General features: G+C 35.8%; 1 protein-coding gene across 6 annotated transcripts in view; it reads left to right on the top strand.

The window, feature by feature from the left end:
• Positions 1 to 20,606, top strand: part of LOC102047831 (cadherin-19) — a 68,962-nt gene that overhangs the window by 9,935 nt on the left and 38,421 nt on the right. The window contains exons 2-5 of one of the 6 annotated variants that reach the window (XM_055706017.1): positions 667 to 705; positions 1,047 to 1,138; positions 10,497 to 10,634; positions 18,175 to 18,404. In XM_055706017.1, coding sequence (XP_055561992.1) covers positions 18,204 to 18,404 — 201 coding nt within the window. In that variant the 5' untranslated portion in view covers positions 667 to 705; positions 1,047 to 1,138; positions 10,497 to 10,634; positions 18,175 to 18,203. Of the gene's footprint in view, positions 1 to 666; positions 706 to 1,046; positions 1,139 to 10,493; positions 10,635 to 18,174; positions 18,405 to 20,606 lie in introns of all 6 variants that reach the window. The other 5 variants (XM_055706016.1, XM_055706018.1, XM_027798353.2 and 2 more) reach the window with 5 other exon arrangements.

Here is a 20,606-nt window from a genome sequence, read left to right as displayed (position 1 = left end):
ATGCTAATTTTCTTTCACTTCTTTTCATCCCTATGCTTCCTACACAGAAAACCCCCATTGTTTTGGAGATACTGTCTAAGCATTCTAAAGAGGAACAAGCATGTAGATTTAGATGTGGTGAGGTTGGAAGTAGTTCTTTGATATTGTATTAAGGTGCTCAACAGACTGAACACTATACAAGAAAAAACCCTGCAACATGAAGAGATTAGCCTTAACCTTGAAAAGAAACAGTACCATCCTTACTAAGGAGCTGAAGTCATAAACATTCTGTAAGCATCCCAGTCACTCTCCTACCTATCAGGCATTTTCTCCCTTCAAACCTTCTCCTTTATTGTACAAGTAGTAAATAACTTGGCAGAAACCTCTTCTTTACTCCCCCTCATGCCCCCCCCAGTTTGTTCAGTTCATAGCACATGATTTCTGTGTTCAAACAACAACAGGGGCTGACCAGGGGTAACAAAAGTAGCTGGTGTCAGAAGAGAGAAAAAAGGCAGCCTAAAGTCATGGTGTTACTGGAAAAGCTTAGGTTAAACTATAAGCTATAAACTACAAACTATCCTGTAAGAGGATTGCAGAAGAGTATGCTTCTGAGGGGGTAAAAGGGGACTTCTTACAGTTCATTTACCACTTAGCATAAAAAGAACTGATTTTTTTTTTTTTATACAGAACGATATTCTAAGACGAGCCAATGGAAGTGAATTCAAGGTGAAGTGCTTTCTTTGTAGATTAATTATGTGGCCTGTATACTGAATCAGTTGCTGTTTCTACAAAGATGCTGTTGTAAATCTGAATAGACCTAATTACAACGATCCTCATAATAGATCATGCTTTGCATTAAGATTGTCTTTTCACAAAGCCTGATTGGTCTCTTTTTGATCCTAGCTGCAAATAGTTCAGCATTCAGTCTGATATCAATATTCAAAAAAACAACATCAAGTGGTGTAATCCACAGATAAAAATGCCTGATTTTCCTCTTTGTATGAACTAATTGGATTTGTATGAGATAACTAGGTATTTTTTTCCTTCTGATTGATTCTCTTTAACAGAGAAAGATACTCCTTTGAAGCATTTCAGAGATTTTGATCAGCTTGGAATTTTTCAACTTTGAAACATCTCAGAGTTCAACTGTTTCTTCAAGGTAAATTTTTTTTTCAAGACACTTGCAGATGTTTGTTTGTTTTATTTTTATTTTTATTTATTTTAAATATTACTGTGTACATTCTGTAAAACTCACCTGATACCGGGTAGGGAAAATGGCAAGACATCCCAAAAGACAAATTCAGAAGCTCTAAAATACCTTACCTACTCCCTGTTCCAGCTGACGTACCACCTCTTTTCTTTTGGAGGTTGTAAGTGAATGTTTCATACATTTGTTCCCTTCAGTTTTACCTAACCTTTCTTAGGACTACTTCAGCAGTGAGTACAGTCAGCACATTAGATTTATTGGTTACTCTACAGAGTAGAGCTTACTGTCATGCTCTACTAAGAAAGCTTGAAACAACTTTATTTATTAGTTAGAATAATCATACTTCCTATCCAGTTGGGATTTTTTTTTTTGTTTGTTTTCACATTGCTATACCACTGGTCTTAACATGTATAACAACCCTGGCCCCTTCCCAGAGAGGGGGATTTCTGTGCCGTGCCTAAGATTTCATTGCACCACACCAATACTGTATCCCATTTCTACTCCTTTGTTCCTGCATGGCTGCAAGGGTGTAATAGTACAATAACATAATCAGTATTAGCAACGTACATTTTGAGTCATATTTCAGTTAAGGGCAGTGAGGTCACAAAAGTAATTTGAAGGAAAATAAGAAGGGAAATGTACAGAATTTACTTTCCTGGCTGACAGTTGTTGGTAATAACAGAAAGAACTCAGGAATAAAATATTTTTAGTGCTCTTTTGTACATCTTTCTCTACGGCAAAACAGTAAGACCACAGAGTAATCCCAGTTTGTCTCTACATAAATTTTCAGCTGGTTGTCTAAATACTTTAAATTTAGGCTTTTTTTTTTTTTAAACAAAGCACTAGTGAAGCAAAGCACCAGTGGAAATATGATGCACTACTGAATGAAGTTTCAACCCAAGGTAGTTGAGAACATCTCTGTATTTTACAAACACCTTGCATAAGAAAATACCCTTCCACTCATCACACTGGTAGGTGATGTCCTTTGTGAAAGCAGTTAAATATATTTCTGTGATTTAAGCACTGATTTACAGACAGATATGTTCTTTAAAGTTAAAAGCTACATAGGCCGTAACGCACACAATACAAATTTTGTATGCTGTGTAACAGCCTTTTGTGTGTGTGTGTGTATGTGTGTGAAAAACCCCCTTACAAGTAAATTTTATATCATAAATCCTGAATTATAGAACATCTTCTTATAAAAAAACATTTTCCATAAGAGATCTCTAAAAAGTCAAAATGTGCTGAACAGTAATGGAGATTGGAGAAGGGAGACGAGAGTAAACCTGTCATTAAGGCAGCAACCTATGCTATTTCACAGCTCATGAGAGGCTCCTGGACAAAACAAAACAAACCTAAAATCACAAAACACACCAACCCTTTTATTGTTGTATGTGACAACAAAATAAATTTATGATAGTGGAGTATCTAACTATTCCCTGTTTTCATTCACTTTTGTAAACAATCTGCTTTTTATTTCTCTGAATGGTTTTCCACATCCTATTGCCTCATGCCATTTATCCAGTATTTATACATCCTGGGCAAGAATCTATAAAAGGACCTAAACCACCTGGAATGATAGGAGATGGCTGGCATGACACAAAATACAAATCTAGTTATAAAGTCTGATCGCCTGATGAGCAGTGGAATCCCATCCAGGGAGAAATATAGGTGTCAATCTGCTCTTTGAATTAAATGTGCAGGGGAAACTTTTAGTTTCAACATCTTGCTGAAAACTGGCAGTAGAATTAAAATGCAAGAAAAAAATGAAATCAACATAAAATACAATAAAGCTGTAGTGGCAATTCCCACCTGGGCTGTTCTCTTCATGCTTGCAGGATTAAAATGAATAACTGATGTACTCAGGAATATCATGAAAAAGAGCTATAGAATTCATTAATCTAGGGAATTAAATTATATAGAATTGTTCTCTAAGATATTGAAATTATAGGTAGATTTGATGATGAAAATGTCCGAATCCATTTACTAGTACAAAGTTCCCAAAGAATGTTTATGATGATTATAATATTTACCAATGCTGTTTAGGAAAGTTGCAGTGCAGCAGGCCTGGTTTACGATTTTAATCTGCCCAATTGCTAAATGTTGCATAAAGCAGAAAGTGTGGGGAAAGAAGGCAAAGTCAAGCAGACAGAAAAAGTTATTGTTATTGTGTCGCGACGGAGGGAAGACACAGTCACTCAATATGAGTGATCAGCAGACTTCATTTATTTTACCTTACAGTCACCTTTTATGCCTTGTTATAATTAGCTCATACATATTACAAAAGTTAAGCTCATTATTGGTTAGTTGCCTAAATACCAAGCCCGCCCCTAGTTTCTCTTCTGTAGTTATCTGTTCCCACCTGTAACATTCTTTTCCCACCACGATCTTCCTGATACTGTGTAACAAGAACAGCCAAGGATAGTGTATTTTTGCTTTACTTCAGATAAGCTGAGAGCGATGTGCATTTTTGTCCAGCCAGCTGGACTATGTCTATGTGACCCTTTTCAGCTAGCCAGTTATCCACATTATTGTTCTCAAAGTTAATGGATAATCTCAAATCAGTTCAAAGTAAAAGACTTTTGGTTCATTTGCTTAATTTTGGGACATCCATATTGACACCACCCAGCATAACCATTGGCTATGTCACACTTTTTTTAATCCAAAAGAATGCAGTGCCCCTAAATAAATCATGCTGCCGATGACAAAACGAGGTGATTCATAACATTCTTCAAGAGATTTCTCCTTGAGTCTTGCTTTTCCACATCTATCTTGTTACCTGAGCAGTGTCACTGCAAATTCTGTCCATGGGCTTGGAGCAATAACAATTGAGTTCTGTCCCGTTGTTTTCATTAGATTGCAAATTTCAAAATGTGCTGTACTCTTTACTGTTAAATCCACATTGACTTTGTGGAGTTTAACAGCTCAGTGTTGGGATTTTTAAAAAATAAACTCTTAATAAATAAATAACATAATTCATATCCTCTCAAGATGGAAAGATGTTACCATATGCTGGTTTCTTGTTCCTTTTCATTCCCCTTGACTTTTTGATTGGCTTTGGCTTACTGCCCAACATACAACTACTTTTGAGACAGCATGGGGCAATCCAAGACCATTTTTCACTAACTAAGGAACTGACACCTATTTATTAAATATATATATAATCCATTAATAGTGGACTTTATAGACCTAAATAATTTAAGACCATTACTATCTGCAGGATATGAGTTCTGGCTTATATAAACTAGTGAATTAAGCCTTTGTCCATTCAGTTACTATGGCAACTTTATGGACTTCCCAGTTTCAGCTGGCTTGCAATGAATTAAAGTCAGAAACTCTGAAAGACTCCTGTAAAAAGGGGAATTATGTGGATGAAACGAGCTTTAATTAACTGAGATATCCATAGAAACCTATTTCAGTAATTTCTTTTGGAAGAACTTACGTGGCTGGGGCAAATTTAAACAATCTGATTTAGTGAACCATGGCATCTTCAAGAGCTCATAAGAGCTCATACATATTCATATGTTTATATGCATTGAAATTATCCACTCAGCTGCATAAAAACCAGAGAATGCTCTCAAGCTTGATGAAGGAAAAGAAATGTCTACAAAACAAGTATGCCAATGGCCAGATCCAAGGCCAAGAAGTAGTTTTAAAAGTACCACTCATTTCAATGGACTTCAAAGTCCTATTTCTTCACTACAAATTTTTGTGAGCCACTGTAAAGGGATGAAATTTGAAAGAAGTACCTAAAGCCTTGCACATCAATTTCACAAAAATATAGACCTATCTCCAATCCTGGGATTTTCTTAAAATACTACTTTATAGAGGAAACTCCCACCCCCGACTCTTCTCACAAACATAGTAATTAATGCAGTGAGGGATGCGGAATACAATCCATGCTTGCTTTTCCTGCTGTTGTCTATGAGTTGCCAGCTGAATTTACAGAGACATATAAAAGTTACAGATATAACTAGCAACAAAATGTATTGAAATGGTGATGAAAGAATTAGTCCTGGTCATACTTTGCCAACTAAACTCTGTAAGTCTCTAATTTTTATAGGTGAGTTTCCAAACTCAAACGTTGGCAATTATATGGTTGGTTCTATTTAAGAAAATTAATACAGATAATGGTATGAAATTAGTTGTAGAAAGGAAATTTTGCCCATAATATACTTTTAATTTCCATTTAGTTTGTTGTTGTTTGGTTTTGGTTTTAGTTCTTTCACTCTTCACCCTGTTACTTTGTTTCCTTATTCAGAAAATCTATTCAGGAAATTAATAGTTCAGCTTTACACATTCTTATATAAAACAAACCCACAGAACTTCTGGAGCTGTTATCTCTTCAAACATGCATCATCTGGGGTTAAGTTTGTTATTTGCAAAGGTCTCATGTTTCTTCCTTGGTTCAACTCTCAAGCTTTCTGTTTCCTGATTGTCAACACAATTCTTCATGGATCTTTGAAATCTTCTCAGACTACTTCTGCCTTCCATAAATCTGCCTCTTTCTCGACTGCAAAGCTTCTTTTGGTGTTATGTGTTGTGCCATGTCACCATCGAGGTCTGATAGTAGTAACTGATATAATTTTCTTAATCTATTATTTTGCTGCCTCTGTTTTGGAGAAACTACTTTGACCATGCAACACACTGCACTGATGTCACAGCACCAATATCAGCCTTTGGTGTTTTTTATATTCTTTGGAAACAACTAGGTGAGTACTTAACACAGTGCTCTCCTGCTTTCTACCAGACATGGGGCTCTTGTATTGAATTTCTGCAGCTCCTACAGATATCACTTGAAAGGACACAGAACCATTCAAGAAGTAATATTCCTGAGCAATTTCAATTAGGCTAAACTGTCTATACCTATAGATTTTAGGTAAGTCTGACTCTTAAAGTTGAGGAGAAAATCGAAATGTGCAAAAGACTTGCTGGCTGGTTTCCACAGCTCTGCTGTACAGCAGTGTGCATAGACCAGGAGTCAATTAATCCTGTGAATGTCTCCCATGGAATGAAAAGCCCCTGGCACAACACACTTGGCGCTTCTTTCCAATTCAGGGCTGACTCCATGTCTCATTTCTTTCTTTCCTAATGAGTGCATGAAAATCTAGTCGTGCATTTTAAACACCAGGCTCTCCTAGCCTGTCACTTCTTGTCACTTAACACTTATCATGATTCCTAGCCTATTAAAGTCACCCTAGCCAGGGTTTACTCTTAGTGTGAACTCCTCCTATTTCTGCCTCTTTCCTCCACTTTCTTTTTGGGTTAAGAAGCTTCTTTGAGTGAAAGAAAAAGGTAGTTGATGAAGTTTAAAAATATTGAGTATGATTGTGCATTTTGACTCTGGTAATTCATAAAGTACTGAGGATGTCCGCTCAGCTGGAGATATAAAAGCTAAGACTTCTAAGCACATAAGCGCTCTTGAAATAGGCAAAATTACCCTCTGAATGTCTCACAGGGACCCTGGCTCAACAATATAATACAGCACAATTTATGTTTTTACAATTGGTTTCTATGAAGCAAAATATCAAAAGAAAACTGTACAGAGAGGTCTGATTGAGAGATACCATTGAACAGAGAAGCAACAAAAGCTCACACAGGTAACGAGGGGATAATGACAGATGAAGATTAAATAGAGGTAAAAAACTTGGATAAAGATGCAATAAACTGTTATTGCAGATGAGTCAGAGTAGTGGGGACGGAACTGATAGATAAGTAGGTAGCTCATCAATCTTAGATGCAAACAGGAATTTTTTTTAAAATGAAGAATGGGAAAAAAAGTGGGGAGGGATCCTCAGTGCCTCAGCTTCTCAGTGAGAAAGATTCAATGTAGGCTAGGAAGAGTAAGAATCATGTTGTAATAAGGTAAAAACTGGTTGAAAAAGGAAAGAATTAATAAAAAATAATAATAAAAAAACTCCCATAGAACAGAAAATATGGAGAAAAAGCAAAATATTTTACCAGCTTCAAAGAGAACAGTAAGTCTGGTTTTCTTCTATCAAGAGTGTGAGTCTTATCAACTAACAATAACAATTAGCTGAAATAGTATCAGCTGAATTTTGGGGGTTACCGTGAAGTCTTTAAACATGTTGGATTTTTAATCCAATTTTCCACTGCTCTCACTACTTTTTTTTTTTTTTTTTTCCCCTCTCTAAATTAATGTAATACACTTAAAGAATGACCAGAGTTTAAGGACCTGAGATAAACAAGTGTGAAAAAGGCAGCATACTACCAGCAGTATCTGTGGATGTTCAAGGCAGAAATAATAGCTAGGAACTTTTCAAAGGCTACTTCATACATAGATATAATACATTAAAAATCACCCAACAACACACTACAACCTGAACAATTTTACAAAGGCAAGTTTTAACACAAATCCTGACTTTCTGATTAATGGATTTTTCAGTCAGAAGTCTTGTAATTCATAAGGATGTCTCAAGAGATCTTAATTTGATCTGAGGTAAGGACTATGTTGAATGATAATGGAAGTATAAACAGTATTTTCCCCTGGAAATGGGGAAAAATGTAACTTCATTTTATGGATAAACATGAAAGTAATAGACAAAATTTATGCTTTGATATATCACAGGAAGAACAGGCAACTTGACTATGAAGAGTGCCAAAACCTAGGTCCCAGATACTATGCAACTTAGATTTTTAAATTTCCTTTTTTTTTTTTTTTTTAAACTGAAACTATTCTTTGATGTTATGTTAGAGTATAGAAATATCAGAAGGGTCTGAAGTAACTCAGATCCTATAGAAATGGCTTTGAAGTCAAGAATTGTTGGAAGATGCAACAGCTAGAAAAATCATTCCTCTTTTAAGATTTTTTTTAAATAACTCTCATAAAATGATTTGATTAAAAAAAAAAAAATAAAATATGCATCTTTTGCAAATCTGATGGGGTTTGTTGAACTATACCTGGAATATTTTATTCCACACCTTGAAACAGAACATAAAAGAGAAGAAATCCTTTTTTTAAAATATTCTACATGAAACTGATTATACAACACCCTTTATTTTGCCTGGATGACCTAATGCTCTGTTCCTATCCTGTTCTGAATACTTCAGTGACTGGAAAATGCTTACAAAGTTTAATGAAATCAAATAGGAACTGCATTTGATTAATATATCTTTGGTATATGAGACAGATAAAAAAAAAAGGATATTAGCCTTTAACATCATTGATAGAATGAGTGAAGAAATAGGATAAGATATATTCTTGGTAGTGGAGCAGAACAGTGAAATATTAAAAAAAGGAATAAGGGAGAGATGACCCTTTGCTCATTGAGACCTAAGCAGAACCAAAAATGAGGTTATTTTGTTTATTTTTATTATTCCTGCTTATTGCAGGAAGTGATGAAAGATTCATCAGCTGAAAACTAGACTAAGAGAATAAAAAGGCAAGAAACAATATTAATTTTTTAGCAAGTTTTCAATTAGGTATTTTCCATCTGTACTTCTCACTATTCTGAAAAATACAAATGCTCTTCAGTTTGTTGTCTCTATCAAATGGCAGGCAAATTCTACCCTTTATTACCTGATATTGTTGTAACCTTTCTGAGGGAAGTGCATTCTTTCAGCATTTTTCCAACTGACTTCGTCTGTGGTGGTGCACAGAGTGCATGTATGTATGTATGCAAGAGATGTCTGTCCATGAATTGAAATTTTATCTTTAAACTCTATTATATATCAGAGCAAATTTTATAGCTTATAATAAAAACTCTTAATACTCTTAAAAGTAATTATTCCCTGCTTTATTTACCTTAATTTGTTTCATTAATAAACAGACACAAAGTGAGTTAATGAAAATAAAAAAGGAAAATATTTTTTTTTTATGTGGGAGTATGGTTTGTTTCAGTGCTTGTGAGAGACTGTTTTTGTGATTATTTATTGACTTTACAAATGAGTCCTAGTATGTTTCCTCAAATGTAAACATATGAGTCTGATTTCAGTCCAATTTCTCATTAACATAGACTGAATGAGCTCAGTTAAGGGTGTTTCTGATTTGCCTCATTTTATGAAGAAAATTGACTCTGAAGCCAAAACCACCAGTTTAACAAAAAGTCAAATTATAGCAAAAAGCATCTACTTAACTGAAATCTTGAAGCTTCTTTTTATCCTGGGGAGTTTCATGTTTGGAGGAATTAAATCTCCTCAAAAAAACATGGCAAAGGTGAATTCATTGCATTATTAGTTTTAAGGTATGCAAAGAATAATTATGAAATAATAATAATAAAAAAGGAATCTAAATACTAAAGAGAGTTTTGGGGCATTTTATAAGGTGCCTTCCTGAAAATCATTTGGCAAACAGTTTCAAATGTGAATCACAGAATGTGGTCCTTTACATCATTATGATGACAAGTAGTTCTTCAGTACTGAGTGGTATCCTGCAGAGCCGAAAATGTTCCAGTAGGATTTACCCGGTGAATCAAACATCTTGTAATTGGATTTGCTACTTCTCGACAACAAAAAGCAAATGCTAGAAGGCAAGAATTTCGGTTTTTACTGTGTATGTGTGTTAGACTCTTTAATCGGAAAAATGTTTATGCTAAAAGATATGGGCTTAGTCATAATTTTCTATAGTGCAAACTCTCTTAAAAATAAATAATAGTCATAGTTAAGGAAAGCTACAATTAAAACTAAACAATTACTTATTTCTAGTGTAAAGAGTGCAGTGTATGTACCACAACTACTGGCATAACTGAGTCTTTTAGCATCTCAGCATCTGTTTACTAAATTGATTTTTTCATCAGAATAAAATTGCTGAAGGTATTGAATGACTGTAGAAAATTAACACAATTTTTCATAAAGTTAAGTCCTCAGGTAAGCATTTCAATTTTTATTTAGCTAGGAAGCACCTGGACAGAAGTAGGATGTATAGAAAAATAGTCTGAGAAAAATAACTAAACACAATCATTAAGTTACCCATGTTTAGACAGGAGACACAGATATTCCTAGTTAAGTTTTCCTTTCTTTTTCTTCCTTACAAGAAACTGAAGTAGGAATATCTGTGTCTTTTGTCTATGAAACTATTCACTGAATAACTTCTATTTTGTGGTTAATTACATGTGGAAAAGGTATGCTTCCAAAAGATGTGAAAGTGCCACACCAACCAGGAAAAAATCCTAAAGGTTTAATTACCTCTGGGGAATCTGCTGGAGTTCTGTGTGTGTCACTGTGACGTTCTCAGTGATAACTGCTAGTCCCTGTTGGGGGATTTCAGTTGACTCCAAAAGAAATCTTTAGTTTTTCTTTATCACTTCCTGATGTTCCAGATTTAATTTGAATATTATCTTGGTTCCAGCAGAAAAACAACAACATAAGCACTCACAGGGAAAGTTTACAGTAATATCGTGCTCCATCCATACACAGTGCTTACCTTAACCAGCGTTCTCAAAGGTCACCTCTGCAGGACAAAAGCGGTCTGACAGAGTGCTGGCCACCAGTAGGTTATCCTTCCCCACACACTCTGTTCTGTTGATGGGAATGGTGTGGATGACTCTCTCTTTGTACCCAGAGACTTTTTGGATGGGTTGGGCCATCTTCACCAGCCTGTTTGTAAAGAAGCTCAAAGGAATTGCAATGAAAAGACTTGGGTCTCCTTCTGTCTTCAGCATGACGGAAGTGTTTGAGGCTGCACTTCCAGCTCCGTGTTATATGACACATCACAGTGAAACAGTGATTTCATGTTTCCAAAATCATGAGAATCTTTGTCCACAGTCACAGCAGTGGCAGCAGTGACCTAAAGGAAGTCAAACATGGGAATGCTGGACGAGGCCCAGAAACACTGAGCTGGTCCCAGCTACATATATCTCCAGCAAACTGCAGATCAGCAACCAATTGCTCAGCTCTAAAACTACTGGTAGAATAGAGTTTAAAAAGTCAAGAGACTGGCTTTCTCATATGTATGCTCACATCCGTTAGGAAATAACTACTATGCAGCCAGGTTTATATGACATATGTTGTCCTGGTGGACATATGACATGTGGACATATGACATATAGACATATGATATACATTGTCCTGGGGGATAGCAAGCTGCCCATGAGCCAGCAGTGTGCCCTGGTGGTCAAGGAGGCCAAAGGGATCCTCGGAGGCATTAGGACTTATGTGGCCAGCAGGTGGAGGGAGGTGATCCCCTCTACTCTGCCCTGGTGAGACTGCACTTGGAGCACTGTGTCCAGTTCTGGGATCCCCAGTTTGAGAGAGACAGGGAACTACTGGAGAGGGTCCAGTGGAGGGCTATGAAGATGATTATGGGACAGGAGCATCTCCCTCATCAGGACAGGCTGAGAGCTGGGCCTGTCTAGCCTGGAGAAGAGAAGACTTGAGAGGGGATCTTAGCAATGCATACAAATATCTTAAGGGTGATAAGAAAATGCCAAGCTCTTTTCAGTGGTGCCCAGCCACAGGACAAGGGGCAACGGGCAACACAGGAAGTTCTATCTGAATATGAGGAAAAACTTCTTTATTTTGAGGGTGACACAGCACTGGAACAGGCTCCCAAAGAGGCCTTTCTCGAAGTCTCCATCTCTGGAGGCATTCAAAGCCTTCCTGAAACGATTCTGTGCAACCTGCTCCAGGTGAATTTTCTTCAGCAGGTTGATTGGTCTGGATGATCTCCAGAGGTCCCTTACAAACCCAGTCAGTCTGTGATTCTGTGCCTAAGTTCAAAAAGAATAGAATAGCACCAATACTCACTGGCTTTAACTCAGAAAAAGGCTGTTTCTCAATGTGGTTTACTCGTCATTTAATGTAGCGTCACTAAGGAATGGGAATGACCAAAAATGCTGTGGTGTGAGGTTGTAAACCAAAATGTGTCACCTCATCCTCTATAGTACCTCCTTTGGCTTGTGGACTGAACAGGGAACAGCTCTAGCACTTAAGTCACTGCAGGAAATCTCATCCTTCACATTTGACCCCTTTCCCCTAATTTAAAAGAATTATCTTACCTTTCCCTACAGTTCCTATAGTTTTTAAATGGGAGAAAGGATTTGAAGAAATAAGTAACACAGTTTGATACTCTAAAAGGTGTTTGGAATCTCTGGTATGGACAGACTTCTGGCTACTGCTTGTCATGCTTTGAAGACTCAGGCTTTTGTCATTTGAAGTGACATCTGGGCTTTTTCTACAGTGCCACAGATATTCTAGTAAAATACCGGAGTTGGATAATGTGTGTTAATATACTACCTGAAAAGATAATCAGTAAACCATTAAAAAACAATAGGAATGACAGGATTTCTAGTCAGTCAACTCTACACTGAATAAAATCCACAGGCATAAAGGCACTAATCAACTAAAAAAGTAATTTCTCTAAAGCTATTTTGTCCTTGTATAACAGACAGATAATTACTCTGGCAATTCTATGCAATAGTTTGAAGGTCTTCCCTAATTATGCGATAGCATATTTACAAAATAGAGAAAATAATGTACCAATTAGAATGAAGTGAAATTTATATTACATTCATAACATCTAAGTAATTACTATCCACACAATTGGAGTGCTGAGTGACTAGTGGAGATCCATAAAGCTGTACTGTATTAATATGCACTACCAGTCAATGTAATTTGGTCAAACGTCACATCAAGTCATGTGTTAAGGAAGACTTCTCAAGGTTAAATAGTGGCTTTTAGTTGTGCAACAGACTAGCAAGACTATTGTTGATACAGCTATAATTAATTGAGTCAAGACGTTATTACATTTCAGATGTTAGTTCTGATAGCCACAGTAAAATTAAATTCAGCATACTTGTTAGCTGTAGCAGTTCAAATTTATTTTTAAAAAAGTGTGTGAAAGGCCAGAAAGTCAAAATATTTAGAGTCAATACAAACAATAGGGAAAACTAATCCATTATTAAACACTAAACTGATCATAAAGAAGCTAAATCAGACCGATAAATATAAGCTAAGAGGAATTATAGAAAAGGTGACCTGAGCTACAACAGGACTAGTATAAAATTTACAAATTTACCCATTCACAAAAATCAATAAATCAATCAAACAATCAATCACAGTGACAACTATGATATTCAGTAAAACAGTAAGTTCAAATAGCAAAATAAATTGCAAATTTTAGTCTTTTATTCCCACTGTTGCTCTTTATCAACTCAGTTAAACATTACTGACAAAACAGTGACTTCTGTGCCAGTCTGTGATGGTAGGGATCTGTGGAACCAGAGGGCAAATCCAGCACAGTTGGAGCTGAATATGCCATATTTACTCCTTAGGGGTTTAGTATGCCTCCAAATAAAATACTTAAAATACATGAAGAATGGAAAACTTACATAATGAAATATCTTGGTACTGTTTGCAAAATATCAAATCACAGCTAAAAATCAATGAAAATGGAAATGAAGAGTTTCTAATACATCAAACTTGTAAAAATTATTATCTGCTTCTCTGTGAAATTCAACAATGGCAAGAAGCAGCAATAATAAGATTAAGTCCACTACTTTGCACACTCTGGAAGACTTTGTCATTGTTCTATACAGATAAAAAAAAAAAAAAAACCACACCAAAAAACCAACAAACCAATATCACAATACATATGCATTAATTAAACTAGTTGTTATACATATGATTAATTCTTTGGGAATTCTATAAGTAATATAGCCTAGGTGTCTACCATATTGTATGAAACCTAAACTGGTTAATGAAAATGAATCGATATACAGTCTTTATACAGTCTTTTCTGAAAGGTAAATAGAGCAGCAGCACTGCAATTGAAATGAGGTTGGTCAGCAGCCAGCCATATAAAATGTAACTAGGACAAACAGCCAACAGACATAGTACAAATGAACTAATGTATAGTTGAAACTATGAAGGTTTCTATCCTTTTAAGCTTTTCCTAACACAGTAGTGTGTAGATGTTAGTTACAAATACCCTTTCTTTTTTATCCTATTAAGTGAAAATTAAAGATAGCACCATATAAGGGAGACAACTTTCACTATAATTATAGCAACACTGATAGAGAAAAGAGAACTTGCAAATAAAACAATGTCATGGTAGGCCACTTCTTGAGATAAGAAATATGTTTCAGAAGCTGCATATTAATGAATTAGATTGGCTTACATGATTTTATCCACTTTGTTGTTGTTTACTTGATGTTATTAAAACAAGCAAAACCCACCAAATTCCACAAAAGAAATGTTTTTCAGTCTGGCATTTTTGGTTCTGATCAGTAATTTTAAGGACAGAGAGATCTGTTTTTCTCAGAAGCCACTGTTTCAAAACCCTGTTATAAAGCAGGATCAAGTACTTATACAAGATGGTCCTAATGGTGTCTAGTTAAGGAGTATTTACCATGACCCTGGTTACCATGTTTGAGTATTTTATCACCTCCTAATTAAAATGCTTTACTTATATCAAATTGGGGTGTGTGTGTGTGTGTGTGTTACAAAATTAACCTGTTTTGTTGGGTTTTTTTTTTTCCCTTATTCTTCAGCTAACATATCTGGACCAGAATTTATCCTCATCTTTATTGTAATCTCTTGTTTGTATTTTTTTTTAATGCTTTAGAAGGCTGGTTTTTTTGTATTTTACTTTTTCCACCAACTTCACTATAACCCAGAGGCTGTATTTTGTAAATCTCTTGTTTTTCCTATTGTTGTTCTTGCAATGCTAAGCAGTAACAGGTATTGTTTTGTAATGTAATGACATGGTCATAATTCAACTTTAATCACTATTATTTAAACAAAGGAAATTCAGAACCAAGTCAGACTATCAGCAAACCTAAAAGTAATATCCAGTTTCAAATGGTGACAGTATGTCACTTGGTGGTTCTAGAATGAACCTAACAATGGACTCTGCAACTTTGTGCAAAGAGGGTAAATCTGTTCTTAGTCAGGAAACTCATGATCTTTATTGGGTGTAAAAGGAAGATAGTACTTTAAAAGTAGCCTGTTTATTACAACTGCAATTGATATTCTCATTACTCTGTTCTAAGTATCAGTCTTTATTATTGCAAGCCAATGCAAGTGAGAGAGATGTACTTCCTGAAGAATAAGACAGGAACAGAACAATAGCCCCCATTCCTCTTGTTCCCTCGGGAAATTATTAGTGATAGTTCTTTTGCTCATCTCTGAAAATATATTTGTCTTTTTGTTTTCAATGAAAGATTATTCTATTAACAATTATCTATTTGTGCACATTACTATAGTACCTAAAAGCCCTGTGCTTTTACTAATCCTCCCTTGTGCTGCATATTATAATTATAACACAAAGTACAAGGTCATTTCATTTAGAAAGACCTTACAAATTGAGTGTAAAACAAGAGACAGCTGATGGATAGGGAAAGACAGAGGAGTATAAGAGAATGATGAGACAATACTAGTCACTGTGATTGGCAGCAGTCTTAGCACAGAATTACCGTAAACACTGTGAACACTTTTTTTGCCTTTAAGCAGGTAACACTGAAATTTAGACTTTTTTAAAGGAAAGACTAGAAATAGAGGAGGGAATAAGAAATTTGATTCTGAATATTTTACAAGACCTACTTCTGAGGATGAGTTACAGTCTGTGGAATAGAAAGAAGGTGATTGTTTCACAAGTGAGTAATTGGAATGGTAACATGTGCTGGCCAGAGGCTGGAGGCAGCGTCTCAAGGCCAAATGAGTCGGAGGACATTGGAAGAAAATATGGTTTGAAAGGTCCTGAAAGTAGAAGCAAAGTGAGTATGTCTGATACAGCAGAGAAGAGAAAACCAGAAATACATATAATTCTCAGGTCCACTACATAGCTTTATGGGGTATTTTTACAATAATTTGCCTACCATCTGTATTTTCCCAGGTAAAGTCTTCATACAGATAACAATGTGCAACACATCAAAATCTAAAAATGCTTATTTCCCCCAAGTTTGTCCAAGATATGATGCTTGAATCCATGTATCATAGGCTATTAACATAAATCAGTAAAGAGGCGACACTGAAATGGACCGAAACATTAATTATGCTCTTTAAGCTCCTCATTGCTGATGGCTAACTGCTGACTGTATTGCTAAAAGATGGCCAACAATAGACCAGTGTAGCCATATTCTGTACCCTCCCTATGTTGATATGTATACAAGGTGTCTGGCAGGTGAGTTTGATAATGAGTGCCTGTTTGGCATTCACTCTGCATGAAATACCGGCCCACAGACCTGAAATAATTTGTTGAACAAGTGGCCAAAACACCAGCTAATGGGTAGACGGAAGCATTTGCTGTGGCCCAGGCTGAATACCTGTCTCCTCATTTAAAATAATGATTGAAATAAATTTCTTTATGATACCTCAGAAAGGTCCCTTTGACTATTCAGCTTTCATTGTCTGAGTTGTCTGTCCTTTGGTAAGTACTGCAATAAAAATGTTCATTTTCGGGATTGGCTTCTGTGGAAATTACTGTTTAGTGTTAAATATACCTGTTATACAGAGAGACTTTCCAGGGCCCTTAAGCCTTTTAAACCTCACTCAAGCTTTATTTGAGAGCCAAGCTGAGCTTTGTTGGCCTTGTCTTCCATGTAACAAATATTATTCTTGCAGCTATAAGAAAATACAAATTTTCCACAGAAAATCGAAATGAGAAAGCACCCAAGTCACATTCCTTCTATTCAAGTGTCATCTTGCACTGTTACAGCTTTACAGTTGGAAATCAGAAAATGTTAAGAAACTGGAACATGCACTTTAACACTGGCAATTCAATATACCTTACTATTAGAACTCCTTCATTTTTCTCACTAAATATGCATATGCAGATTACTTTTTAACAGAATAATGTTCAACATCATGTAAAATTGCTGGAAGGAAAGAAACAGTTGTCTATACAACCTGTCTGTCATTTTAAGCAATTATGGCATTTACCTTTGAATAAGCATGGGTATCAATAACATTACTTTTAAAATCATGATCTTAAAATACATAAATTCATATTTTATCCTGGACAGGAAAAAGGCTAATGGGTTTTTCAGGCCTAAAGTAAATGAAGCCAAATATTTTTTTCCAGTGTGTTTTACAAATTGACTGGCATGTGATAAATTCATAAAACAGACTGCTTCTGCGTAGGAAAAGTTATTCTTCAATGCTAAAGCCTGGAATAAAATCACTAATGTCTTTGCCAGGTAAAGTTTTACGACCCGAAATGTATGTGGTAAGGATTTTCAATGTTTTCCTTTTTTGCCTTATAGAAGGTGACCATTCTTAATTGAGCATTACATTTTATCTAAAATTTAGTTTAATTTACATCACTGAAAAGTCAATAACAGCATACCGTTTGTGCAAAGCCTTCATTTTCTGAAAGAATACTTTCATTGTGGCAATGAAACTAGATGCAGAAACCTACAGCTTTCAAGATGCATTTGCCCTTTGTCTGTTTAATTGAAGACAAGAATGTCAGACTTGGTAAAATCAGTTAAGAGGATTTCTTTTGACCAGGAAGGAGAAAGTTGTACATTTTTGCTGTTTCTTCATAGTACCCTACCACCTTTGCATTTTTACAGGCATTTTGCTGAGTCGGGAAAGAGGGAAAGAAGAGGTTAAAAAAAATATCTACACCACTCTATTTCAACTGTCACTCATCGGGGCCACTAAGGCTTGATGTGCACCCTTCAGGCAGTTCTGTGGCTGCTGCTAAAATGAGCCCTGTCTAAGCAGAAAGCAGAAACATACAATTATTCCAATCAAATTATTCTGAGGCTACACAATGCAATTACCCAGCTTAATTTGGAAGATGAATTAATTGAAGGATGATTTTCCTTTTTTTCATAGAAAGTCCCTATGTAGGATATTCATAAAGGAAAGTTGAATACTTGACTTTCATGCCAGAGTGTCTGAGACAATCTCTGGTTTAATCAGAAACAGACTTTTGTTTCAGCTCTTTCGTTTTAGGGAGAGGAGGAAGTTTCAAGACTGCAGATGAGCTTTTACATTTGCACAGAATCAATATGTAAAAGCAGAAAACCAAAAGTGATGCTTTGTCATTTTTTTTTTTATTATTTTTTTCTCCTCTTCCACAGATGAAAATTGATTGAAAGACTGGTTCAGCATGAATTGCTCTGCACTGCTATCTCTCATGCTAATGCTGGTTCAGCTCTGGCCTGGCTCTCCAAGCACAGAGAACCGCAGTGCTCAAAGCACAGATCAGCCTTTCACAGCAGTTCGAAGAGTGAAACGTAGCTGGGTGAAAAGTGAGCCACTTCTTGTGACTGAGGAGCAGACTTCAACGGTGCCTGTGTATGTTGGACAGGTATGATAAGTAATCATTCAAGGATGGTACGAGGTTAGATTTATTGTGCTGATTAGCAGTTTAGTACCTTCACCTGGAAGACCAAACATCTCCAGTGACCTGAAAGTATCAAGAAAGACAGAAAGAGGAGCTCAGGAAGTTTTAATCAGGGCACAACATCTCTCCTTTCCTGTGACCTTACTTAGGGTCAGAGTACGGATCCAAGAGCTGGAGGTTGTGACAGTACCACGGACCTTCCTTCACCTAGGTCTGCTGTCAAGGAAACCCCACATTCACTGTGTTACTAAAACTAGTTCCATACGCAACAGATAGAGATATCAAGCTGAAAGTTCCTTTCTGTCTTCTGAATGAAAGTTAAGGACTCATTTATCAACATCTGGCAATTTGCTTGTGCTATTTTTGGCACAGCATTAAAGCAGCCAAACTGAGTGCAGTGTAGTTTACAAACAGTATTTAGTCTGATTTTCTATTACACTAAGTAGCAGCTGATTTACCCCTCATTAATTTTTAATGAAACAGATTAATACTAAATCCTTTTACTACTGAGAAACTACAGGAATCTGCATGGTTCATTAGATTAATGTTGGGTTAGCAAAGTGAGCAATTATTTTTCACCCTCCTTTAAAAATGTGCTAGAAGATAATTGCCTTAATGAGGTTTTATCTGTGCCTTTCTTCCCTCTGCTTATTATTATTATTGTTATTATTATTAATCATTATTGAATGTTATTCGTATTTGTATGCTAGAAGTAATTCTTATCTTGAGATCTACTTTTCTTTTCTTTAAGGCACTTTCTAGATGAATGAACCAAAATAAGTTTAACTGCTAATTAACTAGCACTAAAATTTAATTTGGCCCAAAGGGTAAAGTGCTTAAAATTCATTAATTACTTTTTCACAGCCCCTTCAAACTAACTACTATGGAAGTGTGATGTCTCTCTTCTGAAATAACAAGTGTAGACACACTTATTTTTTAATTATTATTACTTTTCCCATAGCTGGAAAACAGCTTCCTGTAAAAAGACTTCATAAATGTCACGTATTTTCATACAGCTTTAGAAAAAATTCATAATAGTTCCTTTCTATTTCTCACAGGTAAAACATGGAGAATTTTTTTGAAGATTATGGTTAATTTATTACAGTCTAACCATTATCTAATCAGACATATTTACTTGTGTCTTTTTATTGAGTAGAATATACTTTGCTTTCAGGAAACTAAGTTATAGACTATGACCAAACCACGAATTTTTAGTAAATAAGGCCCTGAAGGAAACTGTATCAACAAGAATACAAAGGTAGACAGTCTCTGTTTTTAAGGCACTATTCCACATCAACTTCTTTTCACAGTCAGATTCAGAGCTCAATCTTCAAATTTCATTTAAAATAGATGCATAAATCCTTTCCCACTATCATGTTTAAGAAAAAAAAAAACATCCATCAGCACTGCAGTGGCAGATATGTGAGGACAAGTACATACATTCTTGTTTCCAGTTCTCATTTACAATGGGAAGAACATTTTTTTTTTTTTTTTTCGTGTCTAGCTTACTAAAACAGGTAAACTGAGAACCTTCAGCATGCTTTGTCATGGTCAAAGTCAATCTTTTGGGGAGAAATGATTCTGAGTGAAGTGGTTCAACATAAGTTATGTCTAAAAAGCCAGTCTGAGGCATGCTTCCCGTCTCTAAGAGTTTGATACACTCTATGATCCCATCTGAACCCCATCTTAGGTTAAAGGTGTAGATACTCAACACCTTTTCCATGCCCTGGGGTTCATGAGAAGGAAACCAAGATTTATCGTTCAAAAAGAAACTGTGGTGCCCCTTATCCAGATGCCAATTTTGGATGGTGTTAAAATTAAGTTCTACCAGATCACTCATAAAGTGGTGAACCTGCTCCATGTTTTGCACACAACGACTTGTGTTGAAAATATTTGGCTTTAAGTTGCTCATGTTTGAAATGGTTCTAAACTCCCTAGCCTTGAAAATTCTGTCTTGTACTGGCAAGAGGAATTAACTCTGTATAATCTAGGGTTTAAATACTGTGACAGAACTCAGAGCAGGAACTCAAAACTATTCCTCATACCTCAGAGCAGTGTCCTCATCGCCTTTGGAATAAACTATCCATTTAATGCATGCAGAAAATTATGCATTATGAAAATCTTCAAAAGGTATGGGCATTGTTCCAAAGAAAAGTTAAAATTATT

Source organism: Falco cherrug, chromosome 3, assembly GCF_023634085.1.
Source record: "Falco cherrug isolate bFalChe1 chromosome 3, bFalChe1.pri, whole genome shotgun sequence".
Classification (NCBI taxonomy): Eukaryota; Metazoa; Chordata; class Aves; order Falconiformes; family Falconidae; genus Falco; species Falco cherrug.
The sequence above is the reverse complement of the archived record's forward strand: the minus strand, read 5'-3'. Positions and strand labels throughout refer to the sequence as shown.